This window comes from Hemicordylus capensis, chromosome 5 (genome assembly GCF_027244095.1).
Source record: "Hemicordylus capensis ecotype Gifberg chromosome 5, rHemCap1.1.pri, whole genome shotgun sequence".
Lineage (NCBI taxonomy): Eukaryota > Metazoa > Chordata > Lepidosauria > Squamata > Cordylidae > Hemicordylus > Hemicordylus capensis.
Window position 1 is genome coordinate 19,865,626 of NC_069661.1, and position 13,251 is coordinate 19,878,876.

Sequence of the window (13,251 nt, forward strand, 5' to 3'; positions counted from 1 at the left end):
CCATAGCTCTGGGGTTCTGTGCACATCTCTATTTTGCAGCTCATCTGTAAAAAAATTTTTTTTCAATCACGACATTTGGCAGGGAAAAATTGGCGGAATTGGATATCAGGCAACCCACAGAGCATGGTACAGCACTTTGTTTCTATTATTTTGACCTTTTCCAGCCATTTTTAGGCTTTTTACCCCTCCAAGAACCTAACCTGCTGACTAACACTGACACAATGACTCGTTATCCACGGTTCCATTATCCATGGTTGTAGCAGAAAACGGAACCCGTGCGGATAACAGGGTTCACCTGTCCTCAGTTACTGTGCACTCTATTTGTACTGTGTATGCACTGAAATAAAAAGACGCTAGTAATCACCAGTTAGAAATGGCAATTTTATGCTACTGTTGAGGTTGGCATTTCCAATATGGCTGTCAGAGTGTATCAAAAAGTGGGCATCAGTTATCTTAAAAATAAGATTCCAATTCCCAGTTAGACATGACACTTTTATATACAACGGCTGGGATCCAGCAAGCTACTTTAGGCACATACAAATGCTTGCTTGTGCACTGTAGGGTTGGTGACTTCTCCACATCCAACAGCAGGCTTCCATGTCATACCACAAACTGCTTTTTTAGCTCCTGCTCCCAAGCTCTCTTTTCAAAACTGGATTCCATGTGACTGGGGGGGGGGGGCCTACATATTTCTAGAAACAGAAGTCTCCAGCCTCCTTGACCACATGGAACGAGCTGATTCATTCTTTGGATCCTTGCCAATCACTTCATACATACTGTAATATTTACATTCACTGCTTTCTAGTATAACTTAACATAACATTTAATTTCAAAAGAAAGCCACAAATTAGATTTAGACAGATATTTTCTTAAATTATGCTTCCTTTTATTAATATTCCTATAAAACTTAATCCCTAATCTTAAGCAATATATTTGAAAGAGCTCTCACTTCTGGCTGTGTAGTTGACCCGATAGAGGCCAGGAGATCCAACATGGAAAGCATGGCTCCTGCATGGATGATGACAGCATCCGAGCTCTGCAGAGGCACTGCACCCTTGTGCAGCTTCAAATCAGCAGGGGTTTTGGGAGGAAATACTGGAGGTGTTGAAGTTGAAGTCGAATGATATGCATGCCTAAAGCAAAAGGGGTGAAATCATAGACCTTTAACTTGTTTTGTTTTTTTAATTAGGCTATTCTTTTAAGTATAATGGTTGACATCCAGAGCAATGAATCGGTTGCAAAATGAGAAGATTGGAACTAGTACATGAAGTTAGCTTAGTTGTTCCAAAAAAAACCTCCTGGAGATTTGCAGAACTGCGCTATAGTACAAGTGTCCCCATTAACATGAATGAGGCAAGCCACAGTAGCATGACTGTTGCACAAGGGCAAGCATAATTGCAGTTGCAAAACACTAGTTTGGAGCATAAGCTGCAGGCTTACTATAACTGTTTTGTGCTACAATGTCCTTCCACAAGCGGTTAGTTGCTCTCAATGTCAGCCAATATTTGAATTGAGCATACCAAAGATTTTGTATTTGCAATCTTTGGGCCATATGCTGACTAGTCAGTCAAGACTAAGCATCACTGGAAATCAAATGAGAAAGTCATGAATAACTTAAGTCCCATGGATTGCAATGGGATTTAGTGATTACTAAATTAGTCTGGATGCTGCTGCTGCCTTTTGTCGACAGTCAAACTGGTAACTTTCTACTTCCACAAAATGTTCCAGGTCATCCCTCCTAATTCAGACAGGCAAATACTCAGTGCCACAGAGTGGTCTGCAGGTCCTTCCTACAGTATCAGTTTAACAAAAGAAAAAGGCTGTACTCCACATAACTACAAGGTTTCTGCAGAAACTAGATGGTAAACAAAAAACCCCACAAATTATGTTTTCCAGTCTCATGGTTATAAAGGCAGCCTAGTTGAACTGTAGCCTTAACTGATGGCTTGGGGACTTGCCATGCATTGAACTAGGTTTGGAACTAATGAAATGGGAATTCCCAAAAGGCACAGGATCAAAAGGCCAATCTAGATTAAAATAGACATTTATACGGCTATTCTCACATTACACTCTACATATTGTGCCAAATATACATATTTATTTCCATGTCAGACTACTGTCAAGTGAATGCAACAGTCTCCTTCCCCACGCCCACTTCATATCACATGCAACTGTTCTCCAGAAGCACTTATATTTCTGGTTATTATAATGTGTGAAAAGGTAATGAAAAATGAACATTTTCACAATTCAGTGCTTTTTTCCAATGGACATCTTGAACATATCCAAGCACACGACTCTGAACCTTGCAGTGATCTTGGCCCCTGGCCCTCAGTGAAACCACTTTGTCCCTCCCTCCACTGAAATTTAAATTTACATCAGATAAGTGTGTGCATCAGTCCAAATATTAATCTCTCACGAAATCACAGAAGTAGCATATGTACATCAGGTCAGCTGTGGCTTGGCATCCACAATTATAAAAGAAATTACATCAACCAGAATGCAGAAATCAGCTTTCACAAGCACAACATATCTTGTGTGTCCCGTGGTACTAAAAAGGGCTGTTCACCTCTGACATTGGGCAAACCCATATAATGCATTTGTTAAAGAGAAGCCCTTATGCCATATAAAATATCAGAGAGTTTGGAATACATTATTCAGAATGACCTAGGTCAGTGAGCTAACCATCTCTCACCAATGAGCTAGCCAGCCCTGCATCACCATTTCACCAAAGTATCACTAGATTTGTTCTAAAACCTACTGCTTTCAAGCAGATTCAGAAGTACATCCCCTATCCCCTACCCCTGTTCATAATGCTTCTCATTCAAGTGATAGCTCTGGGTAGGACTGCTTGCACGCCTCTCTTTTATCACCAGGACTATGGCATAGGTCCAGTTTTGGACAAAGTTACACGTTAGTGTTCTGAAGACAATCTAAAAGCAGAGACAGCTCATGAAGTTTCAGTTCTAACAAAAGGGCCATGTTTATTAAACACACATGCAAGCTAGACAATGCACTTTTGCACATTTATAAGCAGAACATACACCATACAGGCATTTCTTGCTAACTCTGTGGGCTACAATTTCCCCCGATAAGCTAGAGAGCAGGTTGCTAACCTGTAACCAAGGTTCTTCGAGCAGCCACCTACTAATGATCTACTAACCACAGACAGGCGACTGGGAAGGTGCTGTGAGTTCCTGTTCTCTTTCCTACCATCTCCCTTTCACAATTTGCTTTAAACACAACATGTCAGCACGAAGCATGGCTTACACTATCCAACTTTCCACTCTTCACTTGAGATTGTAATAGGGTTTGAAGTGACCTTGCGAACTCTGGTAATCTGATTAACATTGATCCACATGTAACAGAACAGCATAGTAAAGCAAAACGACAATGTGGGGTAGCAGGAGAAGCACATGCCCTTAGCACTCTTGTTGTTTCCTACCCAGTTAGGAGGAGACTGAACTGGATAAACTATTAAATATACAAGAGCTCCCTTCAGGTCAGGAACACGCAATGCTATCTAAATTAAAAAACAAACAAACCTTGCAGTAAAATCCTCTAGGTCAACTACTTTTGCTGGAACTATTAGTACTTTAATATCAAAAAGGTGAAGAAAACTCTGAAACTAATGCCTCAAAATTCAGCCAACTGCTCTATATTTTTCTTGTTAAATTTCAAAATCTTTTACTCAAACTGAAGGAACTGTGCTCTGTACTTAAGGGCCAGTAACTTCCAGGGAATTGAATGACCCTTAAATTCAACCTCAAGATAAATGCCTCAAATAATATCTTGTAAGTGGTCAACTGTGTCAAGTCAACATATATGAGAAACTGACAAGAAAGGAAGGAATGGCTAAAGTCAACCCACCCACCCCCAATGAAAGAGTGAGGACGACATTTTTAAAGTATTAGGTATAGCTGTGCACTGTTCTTAGAATAATTAATCAAATGGTATGGTACTCAGTGACGAAGAAGATCAGAATAGAATGAAGAAATCCAAGAAGAAAATTATGAAATAATAAAATAATATTTTAGTCTGTTCCTTATTTTAACTTACAGGAAGAAAGCAGTGGTGACATGAAGCTAGAGAAAGCAGCTATTCACATATTTGTGTAATTTCCTTGCCTGCCAAAACTCTTCTTTTATTCTTACAATTAACAAGATTCTAAAATTAAATTGAGTCTTTATTACAGAATCATTTACTTCCTACGCCATTTGGAATCAAACGTTCACTACCATTCCCCCACCCCGAGCTGCAATTTCTTCAATGGTCTAGTTATGTAACACCTATCACTGATGGGCCCCACTTACCTTTGCTACCTTCACAGCCAATTGGCTTGTCTTATAAACAGATTTTTGCTTAGGAACATAGGAAGCTACCTTATACCAAATCAAACCATTGCTCCATCCAGCTCAGTACTGTCTACACTGACTGGCAGTGGCTTCTCCACGGTTTCAGGCAGGAGTCTTTCCCAGCCCCACCTGGAAATGCCAAGGATTGAATCTGGGACCTTTTGCATGCAAAGCAGATGCTCTAACACTGAGCTACGCCCCCATACTTTTGATCCTTCACTCTCCTTCTGCTCCTATTCCAGCATGCATAAAGACATAGCAATACACATTCTGCAAAGTCTCACAGTCACCCAGTTGGAAAAGATTCTAATTCCATCTGCTTGACTTCTCACTGAAAACACTGGGAGATCTAAAATGTGCAACACCTCTTATCTGGACTACATATTTGCCGAAACTAATTTTATTATGCTTGGAAACTGTAGCTTTCATTTTCCTTTTCCATATGATTTCTAAGCTAAAGCTGCTTCAGTTCAGCATTTCCAAAAAAAACCCCTGTACAAATGAAGCATAAACGCCAGATTAAATGCATACGCAACTCTTGAAAGGTAACATCAATGTTAAAAGAAAACAGATGGAAAGTCCAGTCTATCAATATGCTTTTTAATTAGTTTTAGCATTAGTAAACAACAAAAGTTGACTTATATTTGCTTTCATAGTTGAAGAATGACTTTAATTTTTTTTTTTTAAAGAAGATGATTATGTGGCCAACTATCCAGCTGGTCACATATTATTCAATATGCTCTGGAATAATTTGCTTGGATGATATTAATATACAACAGTGTTAAGAATATGTTCATGCATACTTGAGCATTTCATCAAAGTTTATATGTACAAGTAATGTCATTCAGACATCACAATGTCATGATGCACAAAAGAAAAGCACATAGCACAATGGTAAAAGTTAATACTGACAGCAGATTGTTTTAACATTTGCAGTGTAGAAGATTTTTTAAAAGTGGGGGCAGGATAGCTATACAGTAAGAAACTTCAGGTTTGCAAAGGATAAAAAACAACAGTTGATTGCTTACTACAACTCCTATGTGGTAAACAACCTGGGGGGTATCACTGGCTCAGTGCAATGCCTTTTTGAAATGATCTGCTATGTTAAAACATCTCTCGCCAAGTAAACATTTAAGCAAGAAAAACTCTAGCCCAATCCACTTCTCACTGTGCTTAATCTTCTACTTAAAGGGTGCTTTTTTAAAAAATAAGAAAAAATTAGTAGTCACATATTTCATCCTCCAGCTGCAGTCTGAAGTAGTACAGACCACTGTATCATTACAGGACTTTATCACACACATAGGCCACATCTTAGAAACCCCTCCCAGTAATCCAATCTTTTGCTATAGGAGAGCATTGTGGAGTAGAGATGTGCTGGTTCGTGCACTCCCGGGAGGTGGGGGGGGCTTTAGGGAGTAGGGAGTGTGCCCTTAACTGCCCCCCCCGACTGGCGCTCTCCCCAAATCGTTGCCATGGGGCTATACCTCTGTGCACATGCGTGTTAGCCATTTCCGGTACAACGCTGACCAGGGCTGCAGGGAGCTATGCTGCAGCCCCGTGGCAACGATTTTGGGGAAAGCACCAGTGGGAGGAAAGTGGTGGGGCAGATAAGGGCACCCTCCCTGCCCCTTAAAGCCCCCCCCACCTCCAAACCGGCTCAAACGCCGGACTTCCGAACCAGTTTGGCACTCCAGAAAAAGAGCTTCATACCGGTTCATACACATCCCTATTGTGGAGTAATCAATGTGGTTAACCTTGCAACAATACAAGACTCTCAAAACATTGACTTCTGAAAATGGTTTTCCTTTTTCTGCTTCTACATTTAATGACAAATAGTATATCATGTTTCTAAAATATTTATGTCAAAATGATGCTCAGTTCAATTGGCTTGTGATAAATGGCCCGCTAATGAACAATTCTTAAGAACATCCAGATAACAGTAAAAGATTTCAGTATGAGGAAACTGACAAAGTATAGCTGACAGAGATTTGAAGCCAGTAGAAAGCACAACTTCTCTTAGAGGATCTGTACCTTTTCCTGGACAAAGCTGGTGTGCCCCAAGGAGAGGGGAGAGAAGTCTCATTTGTCAGGCAAGGAGGGATCTGTTCAGCACGACTACAGACAAAACAGACATGGAGGGGACAGAGAGGTTAGAAAAGGAAACAAGAGGCTAGAAGCTTTGTTAGTTTTAGAGTTCCACCATCAGAAAAGACATCTGGCTAATTCTGCAAGGAAAACATAAGACACGAAAGAGAGTGCATGAAGTAAAAACAGCAACATACAAAGCAGGTAGTTTTTTGTTTCTTTTCAAATTACTCTTGCATGGGAGTGTAGGATTGTTTATGACTCAAACTATCTGCTTCTACGCAGCCTGACATCTTGAAACAAATCTCAGGGTTATATGGATATCAGGGATTGACAACAGATGACCAGGTTTGACCAGACAATATAAGCAGATATGATTAAATTTGCATCAGAAGTTCTAATGTAATATCCCTAGGAAATCTGCAAAAATTAATGAGGTTTAAAGACAAAGAACAGAAGAAGGGGAGATGATTAAAGAGAAATGGGAAGACAAAAAGGATTAGAAATGCAACAATAAAACCCAAGCTAAATTAACCCAGATTTCTTAAATTCCAGTATTAATCAGTATCAGATAAAGCATCACCCATTCCACAAGAGAGTAATCTGAATTTACCTGTAGTCTGAACAGTTTAAAGAACACCTGAGTACTTAAAAAAAAAAAAACATTCCGATCAGTGACCAACATCCAGATTAAGGTTGCACCAACAAACCAGGGTTTTCAATACGTTTTCCCTCTACAGCTGCCTATGCCTCCCGAAAGTAGGACTGAGGGATTCTCAGAGACATCGTTTCAGGAGGCACAACCGAAAGCAGAGGCAAGAGGGGACTGCCAAAAGTCACCCCTCCCCTTTTGTGCAACAGAAAACCCTGATCTGGGTGCTGGTCAGTGAAATTTATTTGTGGGGCTTGAATGGAGGTTGGAATCTAATGCTAGGTCACATAAGAACTTAGCATTAGCAATATTCCCCTGCTAACGTGGCAAAGAGGCACCTTTTAAACGTGGTGATTCTCTTTGCTTAGCAGGGGGAGAGTAACTGGCCCTATCCATCCCCAGCACAGTACCTCCAGTGACTGTTGCTGGTGTCTATCTTATGTTTCTTTTTAGATTGTGAGCCCTTTGGGGACAGGGATCCATGTTATCTATTTATTATTTCTCTGTGTAAACTGCCCTGGGCCATTTTTGGAAGGGCGGTATAGAAATGAAGGAAGGAAGGAAGGAAGGAAGGAAGGAAGGAAGGAAGGAAGGAAAGCCCTGCTGGATCAGGCCAAAAGTCCTAGTCCAACATTCTGCTTCATGCAGTGGTCAAACAGGGGCCTCTGGAAAGCCCTAAAGGCTAATTTCAAAACTGCTTTAAAAGCCAATATATGTTTACAAAGTCTTATTTAAATACAGGGAACCATATCTGTGCCTGCTCCCCACCTAGTCATTCATTTTATTTATTTATTTATTCATTCATTCATTCATTCATATACTGCCTGATATGTACGTCTCACCTAAGCAACAGAAAAACAGGTTGCTTACCTGTAACCATTTATCATTCTGGTGATCCATGTTCACTCACAACTTGGGTTCTGCGCCTGCAGAACCTCCACAGAAGAATTTGAAGCTCTATGAAGCGCTCTTTGGCTCTGCCAAATCGCATGCATGGCACGACCATTATTTCTGGCAGGAGAGTACCTTTTTTCGGCTGCTGCAATGAGCTAAGAATGTGGTCTGATAGAGTCAGGTAAGTCCTTATTACTGTGGAAGTATCCTAGCAGTGGGTGAGGCCGGACTGGTGTTGTGAGTAAACATGAATCACCAGAAAGAACACCTGTTACAGGTAAGCAGCCTGTTTATCTGAGGTGATCCATGTTCCCTCACAATTTGGGTGATTAGTGAGCTCACCTAGATCATGGTGGGTGATAATATATGTTTAGAGCACTTTTTTTTAGCACCACCCAACCAAAGTTGGCCTCCGCCACTGAGTGGATGTTCACAGCATAGTGTTTGATGAAGGACAAGTCTGATGACGACGTGGCTGTTTTACAGATGTTGTTTATGCTGATGCCCAACATGTGAGCCACTGACTTGGTCATAGCTCTTGTAGAATGTGCCTTGACCCTTGAGGGAGTCTTCACCTTGGTTGTAGCACATGAAGATAAGCTCTACGAGCCAGTGGGACAGTCTCTGTCTTGACCTAGGTTGCCCTATGTTCTATCCTTTATTTATATGAGATAAATAGCTTGCCGGTTTGTCTAAATAATTTAATCCTATCCATGTAGGATATGAGAGATCTCCTGACATCTAATGAATACATGGATTTCTCCAGAGGAGTGGAAGGGTTTAGGAGGAAGGTAGGAAATATAATGTCCTGATTTAGGTGGAAGCTAGAACCTAATTTTGGTCTGAAAGAGGGGCCTATTTTCAGAACAACTTTGTCTGGATAGAATTTGGTGTAAGGAGTCAGTCTGAAGAGCTATTGGTTGGTTGACTCTCCTTGCCGATTTTATAGCAACCAGGAAAGCAACGTAAAGATAGATATTTCAGGGAAGCAGAGGCAAGAGGTTTGAACAGCATTTTGTTAAGTGTAGATAAGACCAATGTAGATAAAATCAATGAGGGACTCCATGGTTCGATGCGCTCTCTGACTGGTGAGAAGAGGCTATTTATTCCTTTCAAGAATCTCTTAGTGTCGGGATGGGAGAACACTGTATATCCATCCCAGCCTGGATGCCTTGCAGAGAGACCTGCTAAGTGAACTTTAATAGAAGGATATGAAAGTCCAGATTGTTTCAGACTTGTTATGTATAAGAGGATGTAATGGATCGAAGCATTGTAAGGGTCAAAGCTTTTGGATGTAGCATACAGTGTGAATCTCTTCCAAATAGTTCTTTCTGGTTGACTCTTTTCTCTCCCCTTCATGCGTATTGCATGTAACAGATGGGCCTCTCGGCTGCCAGGTTCAACGTCTAGAGGTCGGGATGGAAGACGTGGGAAACAGTGATGTCTCTGAGACAGATGCAGAAGGATGGGAAACCATGATTGATGGGGGCACCATGGGGTGGGAAGGATCCACTGAGCCCCTTCCTGTAGTGTTTTGCCCATTATCTTGGGAAAAAGGGGAAAGGGAAGAAAGAGGTAGTAGAAGTGTTTCATCCAGGGCTTCTGAAAGGCATCTCCCACGGAGTTCTTCCTCAGACCTGCCCTGCAGCAGTATAGTTTGCAGTTTTTGTTGTATTGTGTCGCAAAGAGGTCCATCAATGGGTTCACCAGATTCGAAAGATGTTCTTGAGAACATCTGGAAATATTTCCCACTCATGCTGCTGGGAGAGGTTGAAGTCCCTACTCAGTGCAAATAGATGGATGAGGTAGTTAATGCTCCATTCCCACAGGTACAGCACTTGGTTGCAGAGGACCGGGAGACTGTTCCCCTTGGCGGTGGTTTAGAGGCAACTGCCATCGTGTGATCTAGCAGAACCTGCACTACTCAATTCTTTAGAAGTGGGAGGAAGGATTTTAGGGCATAGAATACTGCTAATAATTCCAGTAAGTTTATGTGGAGGGACTCTTGCTGTAGTGCCCATTTGCCTTGAGTGTGGAACTCTGCACAGCAGGCTCCCCAACCTGACATCACTGTGAGCAACAGAGCGGCAAGCTTGAAGGGCATACCCACTTCCATCCTGGTCCACCATTGTAGGGATTTAGTACAGGTGATGGAAGTGTCAGCCACATGTTCCGACGGTCAGAATTCGGTTTGAATGCCAACAGAAACAAATTGTGAAGCCTGTACATTCAAAGTCTTACATGGGGCATGGTAGCTGTGCATGAGCCAATCAGGTCTAAGAGTCGTTGCACTGTTCAAGCTCTTTGCTTTGAACTGAGGGAAAATCAGGAGATCAGATCTACAATTAGCTGTCTCCTGTCTACCAGAACATATGCTTCCTTTGTCTGTGAGTCCAGAACCACTACAATGAACTGAATTAGTTTTTGTAGTGTTGGGACAGATTTCTTCAAGTTCTGCTAGTAGGTCTAGGGTGTACTGGACCTGAGAGACTAGAATGTCCTTTTAGAAACTTGGAAATATCTTGAATAAAAGCCTTTCTCCTGGTCTTTCAAAGGAACAGGTTCTATCGCCCCCTTCTCTAGTAAGCAGTGCACTTCTTCTGCTAAGGTAGGAGTTGAGTGGGTGCATTTTATCCCATGAATATGGGCAGCTTGTAAACTCGATGGCATAGCCTATCGTTACTATGGACAACACCCAGACATCTGATGTGATGAGATGGCAAGCATGGGGGAAATGGGCGAGATGTAAGGGAGAAGGGAGTTCTGCTTGAGATATTTCCTGGTCCATAGCGTCAAACAGTCTAATTGGACTGATCTTGGAGCTTAGCCATTTGATGTTGTCTGTGTCTAGGGTTGTATTGTCATTTAGGGTTATATCTGAAAGGCTTTTTATAGTCTTTCCAAGCCTAAAGATTTGCCATGTCTGCCACTTGTCTTAGTCTCCTCTGTGGGTGAGTTAGATGGAAGGTGTGCTACAGTTTCATCACAGGAAGGATCTTGAGGGTTCTCCATTTGAATGGAGTCTGCCTCAGAAGAGAAACTGGAGTTGTATTCCCCTTCAGAGTGCACTCTTTCAGGTGATTTTCCCCATGCTCTTTTGCAGGGACTTTCCCCAGATAACTTTTAACCTTCATAGATTTCCATAGTCTGTACTCATCAAACTTGTATGGCAAAGCAGGTGAAGGCAAGTAGTAAGGGTGTCTATAACATCTGAGCCCCCTTATGTAGCCTGGATCCAGGGCCCCTGGAGAGCTCCAGTAGTCCATTGGTCGTGTCATGGATGCAAAGTTTGGAGTGGAGTGATAAAATATCTCTCTCCAGGGGTAAAATGGAGAGCATCAAGGGATCACCTTCGTAGGGGATGCCGATGGAGCCTTTGGAATTGGTACAGATTCTGAATCTTCATCGCTGTCCAGTCCATGCAAGGGGAAACTTTTGAAGGTAGAATCTGACGGGTACTAGCAGTGGAGCCCATTAAAGACTCCAGGTTTCTGGAAGTTGTTTTTTCTTGTGGTATTGGGGAAGCCTCTCTGGAGGAAAGGTGCCTTTTTTTTCTGTTAGAGAGCAAATGTACAGATTGAGCTGTAGAAGAGTCCAGAGAAAGTCAATCATGATAGGTGACATGGCTTGTGGCAAACACTTAATAGGAGTGTCCATTTTACTTGCCAATAGTGTTGTCGAGATCAGTATTGTAGTCACAATAAATTTGAGGCTGACAGCCAATGATGTTGGGCAGGCAGCTGTCGGAGTCGATTGTTTAGTCAAAAGAGATGTGGGTGCGATCAATGTCAGTGTTGGCATAGATGTAGTTGTCAGTGTCTGTGTCGACACTGGCAATGTGCCTGATGTCGAGGGCTGAACACTTCAATGTCCTCCCTGCATGGTCAAAAGTGAGGGAGGATTCGGAGACAGCTGCAGTGTCGATGTCATCTCTTTCGATGCTGACGATGCCGATGGTTTAAATATCAACATCGACATGTGGCAATTTTTGGAACCCAACAAGCCTGACCACTCATCTCTGTGTTTTTTATGACTACGACATTGAGCATACTTGTCTACTATTTCTGGTTTTTTAAAGGTTGAGTCTCCTTGTTCTCTAATAGAAGGAGCTTGAGATGCAGAGGCATTGGAATCCCCCAAAGTTGCCCTCGATTCTGGGGGCCACTGTCGGCCAACATCAATGCTGTCAACTGAAGTGAAGATTTAGACATCAGAGTTGGGGGTCAGAGTGGTTTCACAGAGTGCTGCTCAAAGATGAAGATCCCTGCTTTCTTGAGTTTGCCTTGAAAAGGTTAGGAACATAGGAAGCCGTCATATCCTGAGTCAGACCATTGGTCTATCCAGCTCAGTATTGTCTTCATAGACTGGCAGCAGCTTCTCCAAGGTTGCAGGCAGGAATATCTCTCAGCCCTATCTTGGAGAGGCCAGGAAAGGAACTTAAAACCTTCTGCTCTTCCCAGAGTGGCTCTATCCCCTGAGGGGAATATCTTACAGTGCTCACACTTCTAGTCTCCCATTCATATGCAACCAGGGTGGACCCTGCTTAGCTAAGGGGACATGCTTGCTACCACAAGACCAGCTCTCCTCTAATGTTTAACTAATTTTGCAGGACTTTACTTTTTATTCCTCTCCAAGGCAAATTAGGCATTTGTTGTGCCTGTCAGAGGACAGTAAAGTTCACCTACAAGAAGCAGAATTTTAAAACATTTTCTTAATGTCAGTAGATCAATAGGAAGGAATGAGATGAAGGAGCAACCGGAAAACAGACCGTTGTTGAATCCAGGAAATCACTGCTAAGAACAAAGTAGAAATCAAATCCAGAGAATAAGCCATAAAAACTGTCCATAGTCAAAGCCAAAGAATCAAGAAAGATTTTGAATGCAAGCAGCATGGTGGTCAGGAACTGAGTAGAAAGGTGATGCTTCACAGAGCCCAAGAACGCCTCATGGAACTTGGAATTATTCCACAGGGCTTACTGCACAGGCACAGAATCCAAGTTGTGAGGGAACATCGATCACATCAAAGATCTATAAATATTATAGAACACTCTACACAAAAAGCATCAAGGAGTCAGGAAGCTAAAAGCCTAACCTCTTATTGCCCAAGAGAAAAGCAGCAGGCAACCTCTGTAAAAAAGGGAGATTGTGGGAGGATGTGTTCTATTTAAATGGATCAGTTTTTATTTGCAACTCCAGTATTAGACACCTCCAGAGCTCAAACACTGATGCATTTTCAATACTAATTTGAGACAATATTAAAAATGAAAAG

General features: G+C 42.0%; 1 protein-coding gene across 11 annotated transcripts in view; it reads right to left on the bottom strand.

The window, feature by feature from the left end:
• Positions 1-13,251, bottom strand: part of WDFY3 (WD repeat and FYVE domain containing 3) — a 256,663-nt gene that overhangs the window by 144,720 nt on the left and 98,692 nt on the right. For 10 of the 11 annotated variants that reach the window (XM_053255723.1, XM_053255717.1, XM_053255716.1 and 7 more), the window contains exons 13-14: positions 6,384-6,467; positions 950-1,133 (exon numbers count right to left, since the gene is read on the bottom strand). In XM_053255723.1, coding sequence (XP_053111698.1) covers positions 950-1,133; positions 6,384-6,467 — 268 coding nt within the window. The remainder of the gene's footprint in view (positions 1-949; positions 1,134-6,383; positions 6,468-13,251) is intronic. The other variant, XM_053255719.1, reaches the window with a different exon arrangement.